General features: G+C 43.4%; 1 protein-coding gene and 1 long non-coding RNA gene across 3 annotated transcripts; one reads left to right on the plus strand and one right to left on the minus strand.

The window, feature by feature from the left end:
* Window positions 1-6,687: 6,687 nt before the first annotated feature.
* On the plus strand, window positions 6,688-20,395 carry LOC130535385 (uncharacterized). Of its 2 annotated transcripts, none has more exons than XR_008953103.1 (4): window positions 6,688-6,812; window positions 16,784-16,891; window positions 19,660-19,842; window positions 20,128-20,395. It is a non-coding gene; the product is annotated as an uncharacterized LOC130535385 (long non-coding RNA). The 2 variants fall into 2 exon arrangements; XR_008953102.1 differs by lacking the exon at window positions 6,688-6,812 and adding an exon at window positions 15,895-15,977.
* On the minus strand, window positions 11,593-14,206 carry LOC130535384 (transcription factor 7-like 1). Its single transcript, XM_057050381.1, has 8 exons — window positions 13,260-14,206; window positions 13,115-13,183; window positions 12,902-12,970; window positions 12,659-12,753; window positions 12,299-12,449; window positions 12,059-12,166; window positions 11,934-11,976; window positions 11,593-11,730 (listed from the first exon to the last, which is right to left on the minus strand). The coding sequence occupies exons 1-8, from the start codon at window positions 13,479-13,481 to the stop codon at window positions 11,678-11,680; spliced, it is 810 nt and encodes a 269-aa protein (XP_056906361.1). The 5' UTR covers window positions 13,482-14,206; the 3' UTR covers window positions 11,593-11,677.
* Window positions 20,396-20,811: the final 416 nt, after the last annotated feature.

Consider the following 20,811-nt stretch of genomic DNA (forward strand, 5'->3'; position numbering starts at 1 on the left):
CACGCAGGCGAGGGAAAAGCTGCCTTTTCAGAACAACGCGACTTTTTCAGGCCTAAATATTTGTGGCGTAATCAATACAAACTGAATTCCGTCGTCTCTTTTATCCAGGTGGAGATGAGACATCTCAACCAGTCAATGTTATTCTCCCTTAAATGCATTTGACACCCCCCCCCCCCCATCAGATTATACGCCAGAGCTCGTCACTCATGCTGACAGGAAGAGCTCAGACGGCCCTTTTCCCCACATGTTGAGCCTGTTTGTAAAAACGTTTTTTGTTTAACAAAAAAAGACGAGTGAGAGGGAAACCAATAGTGAAATTACAAGACCTAATGACCCACCATCTGCCAGTCACAGAGGGTCCCACCCTGGGAGTTTATAGAGCGAACAGGAACATAAAGGTTCTGTGTGCTCACTCTTCTTTGGTGGATCGTTCAGATGAATTTATGTTTCATTGTAGTGCTGTCAGACGAGGCCTGACAGGCTGGTTTCATCACTGTCACTGAAGGTGTGTCCAGGGAGACACAGCTGTGATTGAGGACCTCTGTGTGTGTGTGTGGGGGGGGGGGGGGGGGGGGGGGGGGAGTGACAATGGATGAATGACAGCTGCATCCTCTCCTCGCTAATCTCAGAAGTTTAATTTTCATGTGACATTCTTTCTTTTTTCAACAGAATGACAACAATACATGAAGTGGAGATCCAATGTCTCCAATGACACCCCCTCCCTCAGTCACCACAAGCACCACCACACACAGGGCCTCTGGGTGGGGGTGGGGGGGGGGGGGGGGGGGGGGGGGGGGAGGCGCACCGTCACATTCAGGGGGTGTTAGGCCTTAACTTGTCCCAAGTCCTTAAATGTCCATCATAACGTTTGAAAAATAATAGAAAATAATATTAAGGTCACTAATCCAAAACACAATGATGCATATGTGAATAGTAGTTACGCAAATGGTCGTAGATGTTCATGATAACAATAGAACCAAAGCAGACTACAGATGAGTGCAGGATCAGGCTGCTTCCTGCCTCTTATGTCTGTTTTTGTTGTATCATTATACATCCTCAGATTTAAAATAAATCAGCCTTCCTTATGAGACGGTGCAGTGGGATTCTACTGGTCTTTGGAGGAAAGCAACACTTCCCCATCCTTTATGAGAGACTTTGGACCAAAAGTGAAAGTAAAATTTGCTTTCTAACATTAACATCGACAATTCATCGTGCTTCTTTCTCCCTGGCTGACACTCTCCAGCTTCCTCCCTGGCATGCTCACGTTCCTTTGCTGTTGTTTTTATCTTTCCAGCCTAAAGCTACGGTCATGTTAGGTGCCTCAGCAGTGCTGTGCAAGCGTGACACAATCCATTCAGTGGGATCAAAATATGACAGTTTTGCTCTATTAACCTGCAGATCAATATTCATAACCGTTTCCTGTCGATAGCTTAAGACAGTGTTTATGCTACAGGACAAACAATCCTAAATTAGCATTTATATGCTAACCCACAGATTTCACATGAGGTTCGGCCGTCCATCCCTCCATTCAGGCAGATCCACGAGGGCGCTCACGAGGCTTGACTGAGGTCACGCAGCGTGGAGTGACAGCAACGAAAAACACCCCACATTCATTTCCCATCTCACTTCCCTCCTCCGCGCTCACCTGTTAACCTCTTTTGTGAAATCCCGCGGCGCATTTCCACCTCACTGGCTGTGCCGCCGTCTCCAGAGATGAGATTTCTGAGGCGGGGCCGGCTCATATTTACAAGGTGGGATTGTGACAGGATGGAAAGAGGGGAGCGTGGCGGAGACGAGGGCGGCGTAATGTGGTTTCACAGAGGGAAAAGTGAATGTGGGGAGTGATTGGAGAGGCTGTAAACCTTCGAAATCAGGCATCCAGTAGAAGCGACTTCTCATTTCTTAGAAAGCGGCGTGATACACGTATGCGGGCGCAGTAATACAGCGGAGCAATTTATCAGTTCATAACAATGCGTCTTGTGTTGATGATTGGATGGAGCAAATTCTAGCTTGGCATTATTCAAGGAAGAACAACGGAAACCCCCCAAAGCTGATATGATGTTCATTAAGATTAAGATTAAGCCAAATAGACCGGTGAGATTAAGACTGAGGAAGGAAACAAGAGTACAGGGAGCTGGAGGAGAGAGGACAGTAGGTAGAGGATCCATCAGGGAGCGATGGAGTCTATTGATCCATGTGCCATTGCAGGCTGTTTCATTTGGTCATTCAATTATTCAGTCATTTGGTTGATGGTTCAGGAGCCCGGGCTCGCACTCAGAACAGAAAAGATGGATCCATGAGGGCGAGCGAGCGGCGTGGGGCTGCAGACTGGAAAGATGGGAGGTTTCAGCAGGTTCAGTGTGCCTCTATACTGGTTTTTCTTGTGCCCCTTTCTGGGTACTTGGCTACATTTAGGAGATTAAAAGCCGTAAGCATTTGGTTGAAAGTCCAACTTTGTACCAACGTGGGTCAGAAAGCTTTCCAGCCAACCAGCGTTTGCTTCATTTCATCAAATTCAAGTAGAAAAGATCTTTTCAAAACTGCAAGCACTGTCCTTGAAGACAAAGACAGCCTTCCTGTTTTCTGCTTGATATTTTTGTCATTAGTTTCACATCTCTCCTGGAAGATTTGTGGACCGAACACCATCAAACACAATTAATCAATGTATCCTGACACAGGTAGTGTATTAATCAGCTGCCTCAGCTGCTCTAATGGCTTAATCGTGGTGGAGGAGAAGAGAGGAGAAGCTTGAAACTGTCTTCAAGGAACCTGCATCAGTGTTCCCCGATGGCCAATTCTAATGTTACAGGATGTGAAACTAAAGATTTAAAGATATTTTGATTTTTTTTCTTTCTAATTAGCTTATTATTTATACACAGATTTCAATGTTTATTGGAAGTTTCCCGACCACAAATCATCTGATGAGTCTGACCCTAATTAGTTGAAATCAGTGTAGCCTAACTGTTGCCCTGTTGCCCCTGACGCATCATTGTCTACTTAGCAACACAAACGGATCGGCTGCTTGTTGCTGTGTCTGTGTCGTCTTGCTGGCTCATCGTGGGCCATTAATTCTTTGGCTGTTGGCATCATTTAGCATCGTCCATCCATCACCGCTGCGTCCATCCATCTGTTTGTACAACCTCCCCTGTCCTTTTTTACCCCCAAGCACTGGCAACGTTGCCGTCTCATTCAGTATTGGCCTCTTATCCCATTTTGATTCCATGTGGTATTCCACCCTGCAGAGATCCTTCCTGCTCGTTCTTGCTGCTGGCCCCACATCTCACACATATGGGGAAAAGAGCTAGCATGATAGAGGAGAGGAGAGGAGAGGGAGAGGAGAGGAGAGGAGAGGAGAGGAGAGGAGAGGAGAGGAGAGGAGAGGAGAGGAGAGGAGGAGAGGAGAGGAGGAGAGGAGAGGAGAGGAGAGGAGAGGAGAGGAGAGGAGGGGAGGGGAGGAGAGACAACAAACAGGCCACAGCTGCTTTGACAGATTTCTAACTGCAGGTGAAAAAGTGCCAAACCTGCCAAAAGTGATTTGTTGACAACAATCTGCGGGAGACGATTTTTACTGCTGTTTTGATTAGTGATGTGATGATTGATTCGTTTGTGAACTTTTGACAGTGGGAGCATAAATACAAATGTTAGGACGGTAACTTGTTCATAGCTAATTCACACCCTGCTGTTGGTTCTGTTGCCATTATTTACTGATGGTTTATGGGGTTTTTTAGCCAAGATTGAGATTTCAACTGCTGAGGATAACTTTCCAGTTCCACCATCATCATTCCGCCTGCTCTCAAAAAGCTCCTTCTGACGCCTGAAACGGTTCTGCTTGTGCTATCTTTGCTCCCAATGCTGCATGTATTGAGTGTTGTTTCTCCCCAACATGCACCGACCTAATCCAACCTCTCTCCTCTGCTTTTGTTTACCAACACGTGGACTAAAATGGAGCTCGAGCCCTGTCAGACAGGCCAACCCACCATGGTGCATCTCATAATGGTTTAAATGTTCATGTCGTTCCACGACAGCCTGTCCAACTTTGTTACGGCGGGACCATCCATTACGGGGCAGAGCTCCAGGAACGTGATTATTTATGCACACTTAAGCCGAAGTGGGATGGGGTGTAATTCACTGTTAACGTCCTTCATTGGAATTGCAAATCAATGCCTCAGCATGCTCTACCTCAGGTCTGCCTCCATCTGAATCATCATCTTCTCCCTTCTTTTAGTTTTAAAACCCCTCTCTCCCACCATGCAGTCCCCACTCTGTCTCTATCTGCTCCCAGCCTCTATTAGGTAGTTTGTCATCCAGCTGGACTGCAGTTGTTCCTGGGCGGTGGGCCAAAGCCAGTCTAGACAGGATGAGGAGCGAGGATGGAGAGAAGGAGGCAGAGGGAGAGCAAAGGACCCGCCGCCTTGGAAATAGATATCAATGATTATTAATCTTAGTAATTTATCATTGGGACCTTTTTCGGACTGTCGGCATTGTTGTTCGGTGCAAGTGTTGTTTATGCTCGTGCTTGTGATGCTTTGATCTTTCCTTTTTTTTTATCCAGGGTGGCTGTATTAGCGTGGATGCATTTACAGCATCAATCATATGCGGTAATACGGCCCAGGGAGACAAGTTTGATCTTTTTAAATGATGTTTGTTTTGGTCTCTGAGGGACCTGCGACAAGACAAGTGGTTGTTAGACCGGAGGTCCGGGTCCATTTGTGTCCGCGGTCTCGTGGTTACGAACTCGTGCTTTTACAGTGGAAAAGTCTGGATCACACTCACTCTGCCTGCTTTCTTTGATCCCCCACTTTTATTGAAAAGACATTGTGCTTTCAAGTTGAAATGACTGTTCAGGCTGCAGGAGAAAAGAGGCACGGAGCCAAAGAAGCGGAGAGTGGTTTATGAGCAGGAGGGTGGGGGGGGAGCAGGGCTGGAAGGGGTAAAAAGGGAAGATTTAGCATGTTTCAGACAAGAAGTAGGAGGAGATTCTGAGAAGAACCTGAGGAAAGCAGTCTCCTCCTCCCCTCAATCCCCTTCCAACTTTGTTTCCCTCCTCCCTCATCCTCCTTTTCGCTCCTCTGAGTCTATCCTTCAGGCTTCTTCAGTCCGATCTCACCGCCCGCTGTATTAGGAACCTTAGACTGCTGCCTCAGCCCAATCAGTCACACTGTCTTTCTTCTGTCTCCCTCTCTTATTTGCTCCTTTACACACACACATGCACACACACATTCTCTCACTCTCACACACATCTTTCTCTTCACCTTCTCATCTATGTCATGCTCACCTTACTTTAAAATGTTCCGCATCTCTTTACCTGTCCTCAAAAGTACAACCTGCTATCGCTCTGTTTATCCCCCCTTAACCTCTATTTACTCTCTCAATCCATCCACTTGAAGATCTATCTCTGCTGATCCCTCTCATCGCTTCTTGCTTCCTCACTGACTCCTCTGGCTTCCTCTACTCCTTCCACCCTTGCTTTTTCCTTTTCCCCCACCCATTCGTGCTCTCTCGATGTCATGCCGAGCTCTGGCACATCTCCGACACTCTGTTTTCATATTTACCCCCACATCTGATCTCTTGCTCCTCCTCTCTGCAGTTAGCCACCTTGTTTTTCCCTCTCGGTCCCAGAGCCAAATGTGATTTGGGGGCCGAGGCTCATGTACAACCCCCAACCCTGTAATGGAGTAAGGCTGGATCCAGGTCTAACCGTTTAGCTCTGCAGCACCACTGACCCCCAGCTTGTTAAATGAAGGCAGAGCAGATTCACTTTCTGCTGTAATTGTCCTCCCTTGCTAATTTTCTCCACAGTTGCCATCTTCTTCGTCTCATCCTCTGATAATCACATGCACGAGTGTTGGAGACATTGACCTAGATAAGAAATGGGCCATTTTTCATCCTCAGACAGGATTTAAGACATTACAGATCATCAACAACACAGACAGCTATTATGTTTTAGCTTTACTTTGGCGATGGTTTAATTTATCATCTTGTATTCATGCTAGGTCCGACCAGTCAGGTGTGACTAACCTGCCTCGCGTCTCTCCTTTCCCTGATTCATCACGTCTCTGTGGCAGAGCTCCTCCGTGCTGCGGCGTGGAAATGCCTCCACTTCAGAACTCTGCCCTCTGTGCTCCCCTTGTATCAGGACAACAGCTGCTAGCCTGACTGTCGGGTTTGTGTGCATTTATGTGGCCGCTGGCTGCGAATCCTGCTGAATGTCCCCACGCATCCATTCCCTTTTTAAATCAGCAGTGGTAAAGCCAAGTTGAAGGGCAGCTCTGCTTTCTGGACTCTAAATTGTAGGGAGGGAATAGTTAGCTGTTGCCTGGCTCTCCAGCAGGTCCCAGTCTCCAGTCACTTGTGGCCTAACTGTGTGTGACAGCACCGTGGCAGAAGGTTGAGTATCCACATTGGCTTATTTAAGTGGGAGAGAATTCTGGGACACCAGGAGCTTCTTCCTATGTGGGAAATTGTCTCCGTTGAAAACCACATCCTGCAGATAGCAGCGGGGGACTGACGTCCATGAATGCATCTCCATGTCCCATAAACACTCTAAACATGCCATGATCTCACGATTTGTTTCACAATAAACCACTTCCTGTGCAATTCCACCAGGTATGAAAGAGCTCATGTGACCTTAGTCAACATCCCCATGTTGCATGTTCGACTAAGCAGGGAACCTTTCAAATGGGTTCTTTTGTCTCTCCGTCTTACAGGAGGGGGACAATACACTCAGTTGGATGCAGCGGGACTTTAATTCATTGCGTCTATAAGAGCAACGACGCCAGTGCAGCTGGGCCCAAACACCCTTAAGTGGCTCCGTGAGTGTTTCACGTTTAATAAATTCCACTCTAAACAGTCAGTTTAAGAACGATAGTACAGATCAATAAATAGATGCATGTTTTTGTTGCTTCTGTCAGGATTGCACCAAATATCTATGTAGAGGTAGAACTTTTTGGTTTAACATTTATTTCATACAAATATTAATTCCACAATGTTTTTACTGTAAGATTAGAGCTACTTGTTTTTGTATTTACCTCAACGAGTAGATGAGGAAAACTAAAATAATTAGCCCGTTGGGAGACTCGTGGCTCCTCTTAGTATAAGTAGCATTGGTCAAAGGAGCGAACATTAAAATCCTTCCAACTTACTGTCTCATGCAGGTCATGGTTGACATATTATTACGCAGTGGTAGCCAGAATTATTACAACAACTGACAGGCCTGAAATTACAGTCTGTTTTTTGCCTCCAAAACATGATTTCATTTCATTTAATGTTCATGAAATATGCAGACGGTTGCTCCGAGCACAACAAATATCAGATGAAATCACCTCTACTCTTTTCATCCACTTCAGATCCGTCCAGTTTATTTTCCGACCTGCCTCTAATCTGCTCCCTGGGGTGGGGGTCCGGATGTTTATGGGTCAGTGCATCATTTTCAGTGTTCCAGCGGATTCCTTCTGTTACAGATGGTTAGAGGAACATTTAATTTAATGACCAATTCGACAAACACCACTGAAAAAAGCCGAGTGCTTTAATAATTTGTATTTGTTTGTTCTGACTGTGTGTCGGCTGGACAACATCAGCCGCACATTTATGCTTAAAAGAAGCAGTAGAAAAAGATCTAAAGTCCACCCAAGTGTAGTTAACATGTTGTGAAGACTGTACATTGAGAAATTAAACAGAAGCTATTTCTATTAAGCAACAACATGAAAAAAAGAAAACTTGCAGAGGTGATCTTACATTTCCTAGTTTCCGTTTGGGTGACGCGTGGAACACATGCTGTGATCGTTTGTGGAGCATGTATCTTGCAGAAAGAGTTGATTAGTGAAGCAAAACTGAAAACCAAACAGGAAATCTGGCTTATGGTGCTCTCCTCTGCAGGTCTGTGCTGTAATGATACCTGGGAAGTTGCTTTGCCTGCAGAGCAACATCATTTCCCGTTGGATTTTAACGAATTATCCTCTTTTGAACATGCTTGTTTGTTTCATTTCCCTCCTCAGACTTTGTCATTTTTTGTGAGCTTTAGTGAGCAATCACAGCGACAGCCAGCGGAGGGGGAGCGGGGTAGATCAGGTGATCAGGTGAGGAGATGAACAAATGGGGTATTCATTGGGAAAGACAGAATGTGAGGGAGGTAGAATGGAGGCAGCACAGGCTGCAGGGTGGGGGTGGCGACGGTGGGGGGGTGCAGACGGGCGGAGAGAGAGAGAGAAGCTTATCCAGGCACATCTCCTCGTCGGCGCCACTCGGCCGGAAAGACAGAGGACTCGACTGCTGGAAGTAGAAAATGAGAAAAACAAAGGCAGAGCAAATGAAAGCAGAGATGCAGAAAAGAGCGACAGTGAGAGACTGAATAAAGATGCAGGCTGATAACAGGTGATGAGTGAATTAGTGGTCTGAATGGAGAGCTGCGAGATAAGGAATCTGTGCAGGGAAGAGGAGTGTGAGCAGGTAAAGTTTTCCCTCCAACAAGTCACGATGAGAGCTGAGGGAAAAGTCTTTTGTTGGGAGTTACAACTGGGAAATAATGAGCCCCGATCAGATCAATAGGACGGGAGTCGGGGAGACTGTGCTGCAGATCTCACTGGTCTTAAGTCAACACGTCAAAGGGAGATTTTAGACGATTCAATTTTAACGTTGTGGTTTGCAAACATTTGAAACCAAACCGCTGATCAGCAAGGAGACATTTATTTATTTTTAGGTATATTTATCCGTAACGCTGAGCACCAAAATGCTTTTCCAGGCTTGGAAATGTCCCAATCAAAATAGTTTGCTCTCCCTATAAAAACCAACATGTAAAGATGAAGCGCTGATTCGAGTGGAGCAGCGGTGTAGGTAGATTTCACAGCACACAGGGGACTCACAGCCAACTGGCTCTCAGATAGCCGGGTTCAACTTCCGCCATGTGTTGAGTGAATTGATTCGAGTGGCTCGTTTGTGCTCAGTCAGAGGGTGAAGGCAGAGAGCTTCACATCGAGAATGGTGAACATAAACATCTGTCAGGGGTGATGTGTTCAGCGCTACAACGCCTCAGGACAGATGGCTACGAAAACACGGTGGAAAATCACCCAAAGACACATTTTCCAGACCATAATAGTTTTCATTACAGCTGCGACCATCACTGACTCCTGCCTCAGCAAACTCAGTGCGCTAGTGCCAGATATAACCTTAATTCTTGCTTTGGATTAGGTCTTCTGCTTTAGTCTAGCAGCAGAGAGGTAGCGGAGCAACATCTGACCGCTCTGCTTCAGGACCTCCCTAAACCACCGGAAATGAGTTCACAAATATATGCAATGTGTTTTAATTCAACGTGAACGTGTTAAAGTGCGTTCTGGGCCGTCTGTCAGCCATTATTGCACCACTCAAAATTCATTTTTTTTCTGTCATAAAGCAGAATTTACAATGTGTGCAATGATTAGAAATCCTACTCAGGTTTCCCAAAGTTGGACGATGGGAGTCAACCCTACAGACCTCCGACTACCCTGGCCGTTCTGTTCCACCCCCTGACCTTTGACCCCCGCAGCCGAGCAGCGTCATGTGTTATGATGATAAGTTGAATTTTCCCTTTAATGTGCCACAGTGTGGCCAGTAGACACAGAACCACCGTGAAACCTTCACACATCTTTCGGAATTTCCACTCCACTTCCTTTTCTTTCCAAACCTCTCTGTTTCTGACTCTTCCGTGATCCGTGAAGAAAACACTCTCGTCCATGTTTCACGCCGCCGCCGCCACTCCCGCCTTGCTCGCTGGCTTCTCTCGCACCCCCGCCCTATCACGCAACCCCGTGCCCTCATACAGCCACACAGGCACAAGCTCATGGACACACCCATGTAAATGTGACAGGAATAATCATCGTTTGTTGTTTTCAATGAGCTTGCTTTTGTATCGAGCCTTCTCTTCCCTAAATCGGTCCTTCTTTCAGAGAAACTGGTGTAATTATGGCGCTTTAGCACCACAGACAGAAGCATTGAGGCAGTAACTTCAGTACGTCTCTTCTCTTCCTTCCCACTTTTCTTGCAACACAGGCCTCCTTTATTCTCCTCTATCGATCGCTTGCGGACTGCAGCAAAGACTGGAGTGTAAAGGTGGAACGAAATAATGGGCCATTTTCAACTTTTCCTGTTGGCCACGCCCACCCCCCGCTGCGTTAATGGGGCTGAGACGCTGAATGGGGCTGAAACCAAAGACAGGAGTCAATACAGCGTCCCACCGCGTGAGTGATACTGGAATCAGCTAACAGCTGCGTGTCTGTGTGTGAGTTTGCACTTGTGCTGTCTCCGGTCAGTGTGCGAGCGCATATTTGGAGCGGTGGGGTGCAGCGAGGGCCATTTTAATTTTAATGATGAAGTCAGTGAAGTAGACATGGCTCTAATTTGCCACGGCTTCCCCGGTGGCCTGGCATAATGGACTGAAAATGGGCTCCAAATTATAGAACGCGCCTTCCCAACGTAGCCCGGTGGATTGATGTGCAGAGTCACGCAGAGCCGTGCACGCAAACACGCCGTTTAAATTCACGGTGCAACATCACATACCTTGTTTATGATGTCCCCCTCCCACCTGCTTCTTTAAAGAAAACTAATTTTTGTCAATGTCATGCTTGAGGATTTTTGTCTTGTTTGTATTATCTGGCTGTTTTGATGCATCAGCTTGTAGAATTAGTTCTCCCTTGTGTCCTGAGAAATCTTTGTCCTTCTTTGAATAGGGAACGACAGCTGAATCGGCCAGGCTAGCTCAGCAGGTGGTCCAGACCAACATATGCTGTTGCTAACAGTTCAAAGGAAAGAATCATTGGGCTGTAAATACAGCTCTCATATTTGAGTTTCACTCAGTAAATTAACTCCATTTTCCGATAACAAACAACAAAATGTCCTTCCTCAGGGAGGAGACTGAGAAAGTTTGGATGGTAAACTGCAAGTTTCTTTGTGTTCTTCTCATTGTGGGATTTTTTGTTTGCATGATTCGTTATGAGCCTTTTTGCTCTCATAACACACTCTATGTAAATTTTGCTTGCTTGGTCGGTTCCTGGCGCTGCGTATCCGCTCGAGGACACTCTGCAGCAAACAGTGCCGGTCAGATTTTGCCCAAACCTGTGGGAATTTCACAGCTGCCTTTTGGAGATTGCAAAATTGAACTGAATGGATAAATGAAGGCAAAAATAAAATGCTTCAACACAATTATGGGGTATCACCGAGGGAGTGGTTAGAATGAGCTATAGGAGACATGTATAAGTGCTTCTCATGGGTAATAATTTCTACAGTTATTATCTTCATTTCGAGAAGCATTGTTCCTTCAGACTGATGCTGAGGTGTTGCAGGCGTCTAATTAGGACGTCGTGTTTGTTGTCTTCTGTCCAGGTCTAGTTAGAGGTTCTGTTCTATTTTGATTTAAAAACAAAACCAAAGCTACGGATCATTTTTACAAGTAGCTCACGAGCACGAACAATGCTGGTATGATGATTTATTTTCCAAACATAATAAAATACAAAAGTAGCAGAAATAAAAACAGCAATAACTTTTCTGGTCATTATTCAAAATCAGTGACCATGGTTTTGGACTGATCCAGAGCCACGACTGACTGGGATGTAAATGCAGGTTAGTCTGTCTGGACTGGTATTTTCTTAATTATATCATTTCAAGTTGACTAAAACAGAAAGTGCCATTGAGGGAGATGTGACGGCAGCAGTCAAGGCGTTGACAACTTCATTTGCATCTGCTCATTTTCTTCTTTTTCTTCATCTACATGATGGTATTTCATTAGTAACAAAGAGACATTGATGACACGCCTAACTTAGAATCTCACTGTTATACAAAATAAATCACAGATGGATAAAAAACAATAAAACGTGTGTAAAATATACCATCAAAACAATGCATACACGCATTACAATACTATTTAAAGTCGTACAATATTAATTCCAAAAATAGACAGTTGCACTAACTTTCACCACGTTTCCTTTTTCTGGTCCTTCTGATCTTCTTGCCCTATAAAAGAAAAGAACCAACCCGTGACTGTTTAAGAGGGATGCGATCTAACGAGGACTTTGCTGGGTCTTTGTAGACTTACATAGTTGTCTTTAGGGGACCAGTCTGGGTTCTGCTCTTTGTGGAGAAGCCTCTGTTTTTCTGATTCCTTGTAATATTTCTCTTTTTCGCTGCTTGGCAGAGACTTCCACTGTGGACACAAGACAGTAATCCTCAAACATCTGATGCTTGTCAAGGAACGACTCAAACTTGTGCCGTACTCAGATCTTCAGTCGGACTTTCAGAACTTGTCTATACCAATATGACATAAGGAAATACTCACCATGGTCCCCAGGTAGGCAGTGGTGGCCTTGCTCCCTGAGGCTTTCAGTTCTGGTGCCACAAGTCTTCTCTGCTCTTTGAGGAAAATCATGAAGGCATTAGGAGGCTTCTTAACATAAACGTTTGGCTCTCCTGGAATTGCTTCTTTTTTTCTGCAAGACAAAAGAAGGAAGACTTGTTCTCATTATTGTTGGTACATTGACTGTAGACGTTTCTGTGGTTTGGGTCACTGAAACGCGAATCATTCAAAGATGCTAAGTCTGCAATCATTCAAGTATATTTTCACACAACAAACAGCTGTAATTCAAATGACTGATCCAAGGGCCAATACGTGTTCCAACAATGTGCAAAACAAAATTACCGTGACCTTTTGCCTCGTGGAGCAGTTGCAGTGGAGCTGGGGGGAGCCAGCGGGCCCAAGTCTGCAGTGGAAACTGATGCTGCATAATTGGGATACTAGCAATAAAATATAAAAACAAGTGGTCAGCTTTAATGGTAATCCAGAAGAAAAATGTTGTTATAAATGTAAAATCAAACCTTACTTTTTTTATTTTCAGTGTTTCAACTGATGCCTGTTTACATTCCATCAGTGTAATGAACTTACTGTGAACATAGGAGCAGCATACTGGCCACCAAAGGGTGCTGGGGGGGTCCCATAAGGCTGATAAATGTACTGCGGAGACAGAGTAGAACTTTAATTACATTTACAGTACATTTTAGATCAGGACCATTTTGAAATGAAGCATATTTATTCTGTCATTGCACTCTAATACACGACTGAAAACACAGTTATGTTCCATTAGTACCATTAACCTACTGGGACTAGAGGAGCAACAGACTGGCCACCAAAGGATGCTTCAGGGACCATAAAAGTAGGCTGATACAACTAGTGTAAGGAAAGAGGACATAAGGAGGTTAATTAAGGTACATTTTGTTATTTCTAAATGTAACTTGGCATGTACCTGTTGTTGGTGCACTAGTCTATGAGCATTCTCATCTATTTGTAATGCATTCAAAATTGTGTCAAAATTTTCCTCCTCAAGGAGAAAATCTTTGAAACCCTGCCAGTCGAATGTTGGGTCATGGTCTGCTCCGGGAGCAGGGTTGCTCATCTCAGCAGGTTGTTCTCTGCAGACTGTGTGTGTGCATGCAGGTGTGCATGCAGGTGGCGCGCTGTTGTCCATTTCTGCAACCCTCCACTATGCCTGGGGAAAATATTCAATTTGGCCACTATACAAACCTTACTATGGACTTGCATTATTTGAATCACGCAAGATGCGCTGTCTATCTCCTTACCAATATTAACTGGAATGTTGAGTTTATTGATTTTTCCACAATTAATAATCTAGTTGTGCTGCCAGGGTCCAATAACGATGTCTAAATAACAACTCCAGCTCCTAAAATGCAAATACAGCTACGTCAAAACGGCTCAAATACTTTCTCATGTATCGCTAAAAATGATGTAGATTCACAAATCTGTAATCCACGTCCTAATAGAACAAATGTGCCAGATGTGTTTCCCCACTTTATGATTGAAGTTACGAAGTGTTGTGGTGCTTTTACCGTCGCCTAACTAGCTAACCGAAAAGGCTACGACCAGATGTTTTGTTTTTTTTTCAATGCGCGAAGACGGTTGAAAGGACTTTAAAAGCGCAACATCAAGAACGACTTTTATAAAAATCTTCCAGTAAGTAATAAGGTTTAGTTTGTGTGTTTTATCTTTGTCTGATGTATACTCAGTTGCCCGCTTTGCAGAACTTTGGTTTGTGCTACATTTGTGAGCGGAAGTCTCGCGCCTCTCCTTTCCTCAGAGTCCCGGTGCATTGTGGGATACGGCCCATTTGTGTTTTTGTTTAAACGTCATCAGGGATCCAGCCAGCAAGGGAAACCATATTGAAAGATATTCAGAAAAATCAATAACTTACCTTTGTCATTTAATAGTTGACTAATCAATACAGTATTAGTGTCAAACCATCTCTTAATATATATAAAGATTTGTTTTTGAATGGAATAATTTGGAATAATAATCGTTGCCTTGTACTTGTGACATGTGTAATGACAATAAAGTTGAATCAAATCAAATTTAGATTGTTAAGACCACTAGAGCATAAGATGTTTAACATCACAGTCTTCTTAATATAATGGCTTTTTTCCCAAAGAAAATCAAGTAATGGTTTTGTCTATTTTCCTGCATATGTCTTTTGAACCATTACGATAGCTGCATATAATAATTTCAGGTGATATAAACAATACAGCTCAAAACAACTGCGTCAGTCACGTGACGGACGAAGACCGATGCAGAAACTTGAACCTATGTCTTCTATTGCTGTCTACGCAGAGACAATCCTAGTAAAACAGCTGGACTCAGACTGTCAGGGGCAGTGAAAGGCTTCGTGTCATAGTCATGCAGATTTGAGTCAGACTGACATAGAAAGCATTCTGTAGATTGTGGTGATGTTTAAAGTTTCTAGAGAGCGTATAATGAGGCTCTACAATCTGGTTCATTTGGTTTTCTGCTACATCAGCACTGGCTCAGGCCTCCGCCGGCCACCGTGTCCCAATAAAGTTGAGTGGCTGCCTCGCCTGCCCCGATCCAACAATAGAGTACTCAGTATAAACAAAACATCATTATATAGGTATATATGTATATTCTTGTTGGGTTGTAAAACAGGTCCTCAAACATTTATAATAAGGGATTTATGTGTGATCATTTAAGTCATTTTTTTCTCTTAAATTTACAGCGTGACCTGTTGTTCTTCATCAGAGTATTTGTTCAAGATTCAAGAGTACTTTATTGATCCCTTTAGGGGGTGTCCTCAGGGAAATTAGCATCTCCAAAAAACGTACAGCACTGTACAAAATTTCCCACCACCATTACACATCAATTACATTGTCAAAGTGTTAGAAGATGCTTCAACAGAGGACATCAGGAGTTTTCATTTATGATGGATTTTGCATCAGGGCCTATTTACTTAAATACTTGAGGAAGTACATCGTACACTAAATACACAATGTTACATTTTGCTTCAGTTTGTACATTTGATAGGTCATTTTTTAAAATTCAAGATGCAACCTGGCATGGACCTGTTGTAAATCTCAGGGCACCCACATCCATCTGTAATGCTTTGAAAATGATGTCAAATTGTTCCTCTTTAGGGAGAAAATGTTTGAAACTGGGCCAATTGAATGTTGGGTCATCGCCTGCTACTGGAGCGGGGTTGATGGTCTCAGGAGGTTGTTCTCTGAAGATTGTAAGTGCATGCAGGTAGAACAGTATTGTTCATTTCTGCAACACTCAATGACAGATGTTTCAAAGAAAAAAAACTAATTTAGTAGTTCTTATATATCATAATTAACTCAAACTAATCCCAACAAAAACATATTCAAAGAATTTGTTTACTCAACAACCTTTTCTATCAATAAGTAAATATTTGAATTAGCAACTATTCTAATATTTTAAAATACATTCTAAAATACAGCAAGACCATTGATATACATTTGAAAGTTTACTGATGTTAACTGGAACTTGTTGGGTTATATTTATTTCGTTATAAAGTGACGCAGCTAAACTTTCGGGCTCTTTCGCTGAGCGCGAGAGCGCCTTATATGGCAATAGTGCTGTGACGTCACAACGGTGTGGGGTTTTTTATCAAGCGTTCGGTGATAATCGCTCAAATCAGGTAAATGTACAAATTTGCAATCCACAACTTTATAATTCCACCGTGCCTGATTTGTCTTCCCGTTTTTATCAGCGGAAAGAAGAAAAGGCTTTAAAGACAGGACTAAATGTTGTGTTTTGCTGTTGGCTTGCTAGCTAACCGGAAACGGGGGTTCATTGCGCAACGACGATAAACAAGTATACAAAAACATTATTTTAGGAAAATCTTAGAGTAAACAATGGGGATACACTTTATGAATTTTAATGATCCTTTGATGCCATGTTCCCGCTGAGATCAATAGATTTAAGTGTGCTAAACGTGCTAATCACAAACCTATATTGCATCGTGAAAGGATCTAAGAAAAGAAAATCCAAGTCGAAACCGTGGCCTGAAAGAGGCAGTCAGTAAGAGGATTCTATGTCGTTTAATATTATGAGCTGTCTCTGTTTCAATGTATTAAAACGTTAGTTTGTAAAGCGCCCTAAGTCTATACCAAGAATGTTGACTGTTTAGGGTTAGAAAGATGGATGGATGGGGGGGAGCAGACTATGGTATCATCAATAGAGCAGTGAATAATTATAGACAAGAGTGGCTGAAAAAACATATTAACATTGTCCACAATGGTTACAAACATGTGCAAACAAGTCAGGGACATTGGATTTTCCATTGGCTACATTACACAACAGGAGTGAAGGTAGAGGACGGGATGATCTCAGTGGTCAACCAATCTTACCAACATGTGCACAAACTCCAAAATACAGAAAGTAAGTCTAATAATCAGATCCTAGATCTATTCCCTGCTCTAACAGAAGTTCCTCCATTTGCAGTGTTTCCTGACATTTCCTGGAAGATTCCACTGACGTGTCACAATCAGTCCAGTGTGCACGTGGTCGAGATTACTGGAAGTTGAATGGATTCCAATTCCGCAGCGAGAGGTAGCCACACATGCATTAATGATAGGGATTACTTAGACTTTATGTTCTGTTTTGTATTTTTAGAGACGTCCACCAAAGAGTTAGCTATTCACTGACCTTCTGTTATCCAAAGCATCAGCTCTAGAATAGGTTTATCTCAGTAAGCAACAGTAAGAAGGGCATCACATGCAATTCAAAGCTAAGATCACGCAGATTTTAGTCAGACTGAAGGTGCAAGTATGGATTGTGGTAATGTTTGAACTTTCTAGAGAGTGTATAATTAGTCTCTACAATCTGTTCCAGTCATTTTCTGCTACATCAGCACTGGCTCCAGCCACGGAGTCCCAATAAAGTTGAGTGGTGGCCTCGCCTGCCCCGATTCAACAACAGAAAAGGACTCAGTCAACATTTTCAATCAAGCTTAATGGAAAACTGGAGTCTGTGTAAACATCATAGTCTAGGTCTATATATGTATGTTCTTGGAAGAGCTTAAAATAGCGCCACCAACATCAGTTATCTCTTAAATTTACAAGCATGAGCTGAAACTTTTTCATGATGCTAAAGCTGCCGTGGATCAGTGAGACTGCTTATACTTGAAAATTACAAACGGGACTCCCAACAAACAAGGATCGGCATCCTGCCCCACACAGTCTCTCTAATCTATATGCATTCATTGGTAAATGGATCGTCTGAGGGCATTTCAATGTCCATAAAAATGAAAACATGAATATTTGAGTGATTGTAGTCTTCATATTGCCCCATGATGTGAATTTGTGACTCCATGGTGTGTGTTACATGCACAAGTTTCTGCTGAGACATCTGCTTGAGTTTGTGAAAAACTATTATGTGGTATTCAAGGAAATATAATGAATCTCATTAATGACCTTTTTAATTGCTGAGTGAGCCTATGTGTTAACAGAATTTCTCAATATTTATAGTTTTATGAAGACAATACCCTCTATGCTTTCCTAGTTTTTGCTTTATTCTCTATATTTAGAGCAATAACAGTTTCTTTCTCTCGTCTGGCTCTCAGTCCTTTCTGTCGTTAAAGCTGTTTTTTTCAAGGCAGCTGTTCAGCCTCATGATCAATATATGAGACAGAAACCGGCCAAAGACAGTTCTTCCTGTTTTCCTCACATTAACACATTCACACTCCCATCGTTGTCAGAAATACAAGACATTTGGAACATTTTTGTGATGCTAATATAAACATTAACTAATGCAAATATCACCACTGTACTGTGTGAAGCGATTCTGAATATGTGATGCAGGTCATTTGTGTTTTACCTGATTTTGTTTTTCTTCGTCTATCGGTCAGAACGTGGTGCGTTCAAGTCTGCGTCCTGCTTTTCAAAGTACTCATGTGCTTCCCTTGTCTGCAAGTGTCTCCCCCAGGTTCTCCAGTTTCCTCCAACTGTCCAAAAACATGCACATTAGGTTGATTGGACTCTCTTAATTACCCCTGTGCTTGTGTGTGAAAGTGCGTTTGTGGGTCCTGGGATTGACCCTTGACCCTCCCCAGAATGTATTCTTGTCTCCTGCTCGGTGAACGTTAAGGCTCCAGCACCACCAGAACCTTCAGCAGTGATAGATCTTCTAGAAGACAACAGGAATAACAATTCTGTTTAGTTTTATATCATTTTATGAAGTATTAAGGGTGTGGTGTAACTTTTAGATCAGATCGATGTTAAAAGAAATTAAATGATGGTGTTATGCTGTAAACGTGACTTGTTTAATAATGCAGGACTATTTGCTGATCCTCCATTTTATGAAGCAGATATTAGCAGTTGAAACAGTGTCTACACTCTTAACAGCAGACATAATGAATAAGAGGAGTGGTTATAGGTGACGCTCCTCTGTTTCTTTCTCCTCCGGTTTGTTTCTCCTTACCATCAATTTTTAAAACTTTTTAAAATCATCCTTTCATGGCGGGTGCTTAAATCAAACTGTAAGAGGCTTAAAGGTAAAACAAGTTCATCCTCCAGTGAATCCCTTTTATGTGAGGTAAAAGAGTGAACCTCACATTTTGATGCTCTCATAATCTGCTGGTGGCCAACATGGAAAGTAAAGCTGCCAAAACCATAAAGATGTCTGCAAAGGACGTATAGCAGAGGGCCAGAGGAGACCTCATGAAGCTTCGACCCCACCCCCCACCCCCCGTTTATGGAGAGCTTGCATCACAATGACACCCACATTCGTTTCCAGATCGTGCACGTTTGGAATCCACACAGGCTTCTCTGCTCCAGCAGATTTCAGAAGATTTGGCTCCGCTCTGCATCTTCTTTAGCTGAGTCACTCAGGTTGTTGCACCCCAAACGGGGGGGGGGGGGGGCAAAGACTAAGTACGCAATGGACAGATCATTAAGCATTGTGCTGTTGTTTATATTTGCCACTGGTGTGTTTGCAAATAGGCGTTTCGTGCATGTACGTGCAGAACAAGTGGCAAAAATCTCGTTTCAGTTAAGCGACGTTAATGTTCGTCTGACCGGAGCTGAAAGAACGAGCTGTCTTCTCTCTCACACACTCAAAGGTTTATACATAAGGAGGGACTGAAATCTGGGGGGGCTTCCTCTTCAGTCCCACCTGGTGGAACACAGCAGGACACACCCACTCCATCCAATGGCCACATGTGTGTGTTCCCCCAGACAGGCAGTAGTGATGCTTCATCACAGGCTTTGAACCCAGGGTCAGTTAGGGCCCATAAAGTGTCTGTAAATCAATTTAAATGAATCTGTCTGTAAATATATTCTCCACTTGGACGGATTCTAACTGTCTGTTTCCCTCCTCAGTTTCCTGATGTGAAGGCAGGAACATTACCTGTACAAACCCAAAGAACGCTCATCAGTGACCATCAGGAAATCCAGAAACAACAGAGTGGCGATGATTGTAATTATTGACCGACTGAGCCTCCGATGAGCCGCTCTGAAGGTTTCGGGTGTTGCTGAAGCAGTTCTCAGAAGGAAGCTGCAGAGGTAAAGCTGCGGCTGTCCGTCGCTTTGATCACTTCTTCATTGATCAGTTCGAATGAACGGCAGATCAGAATGAGGCCTGGATACGGTATCATGAATTTTAATGTGATGCAGTTCTTCTTTAGGGTTCAATTTATACTAATCCTGGATGGCAGATCATGATGTGGAGATTTGTTTCACATTAATTTAGAAAATTAACTCCAGGCTTACCAACTACTATTTCAATATCCCCCTTGGCTTGAAATGCTATGCTACGTGCTATGCTACCTTCCTTTTCTGTCATTTCAGCCCAGTGAGTATCCACATCCAGACTGACAGCAGCGCCCCCCCACCCTGAAAAGGATTCATGACCACCTCCAGCAGCAGTATCTCCACCTCAGCTTCAAATCGAAGTTGATCACAGCAGGGTAGCAAAATGTTGAACACATTCTTCTCTGTAGCTGAACACAGTTTCCGTCACCTTTATTCAGCTCCGTATAGAATTTCCTTTTTGAAATTATGGTTTTCACGCTGCTCCGTGAATTTACTTCACAAATTAAATGAAGATGAAAAGTAATTTGAGGTTGCTTAAGCGTGTATAAATTAGGGGTGTTTAAATCTTTGCAAATGCAGAGGGAGGTGCATTAGCAGGTGGAATTACAGAGGAGAGAGAATTGAATCCTGAAGGTGGTTCTCCATTATGGAAAAAGCAATTACGATCCAACATAATTAAGGCACAACAATGCAATAACTGTCGACTCATTACAGAGAATAATAAAATTCCCATCAGCGTGTCACTCTCACAAATGCCAGTTTCAGGCGCCGACTGCGATCGCAGCCGCTCCTTCTGTCTTTAACGGAGAATCAGTGGAGTTGTGGGGCTGAGTGCTTAGATTGCTTATCTCTCACTCCCCTGTCAGGATCAGCTTTGATGAGGTGGCTGTAATTTACCAAAACGATGATTCATCTGAACTCTTGGAAAAATGAAAGCTC

Source organism: Takifugu flavidus, chromosome 12 (assembly GCF_003711565.1).
Source record: "Takifugu flavidus isolate HTHZ2018 chromosome 12, ASM371156v2, whole genome shotgun sequence".
Lineage (NCBI taxonomy): Eukaryota > Metazoa > Chordata > Actinopteri > Tetraodontiformes > Tetraodontidae > Takifugu > Takifugu flavidus.

What these genes read in the sequence shown, in the direction of transcription:
- LOC130535384 (XM_057050381.1), bottom strand. Translation starts at nt 13,481, where the DNA reads ATGGACAACAGCGCGCCACCTGCATGCACACCTGCATGCACACACACA. An exon ending in ATGCTGCTCCTATGTTCACA is followed by an intron (nt 12,754 to 12,901) that starts GTAAGTTCATTA and finishes TTTTATTGCTAG; the next exon opens with TATCCCAATTATGCAGCATC. An exon ending in CCACGAGGCAAAAGGTCACG is followed by an intron (nt 12,450 to 12,658) that starts GTAATTTTGTTT and finishes TTTGTCTTGCAG; the next exon opens with AAAAAAAGAAGCAATTCCAG.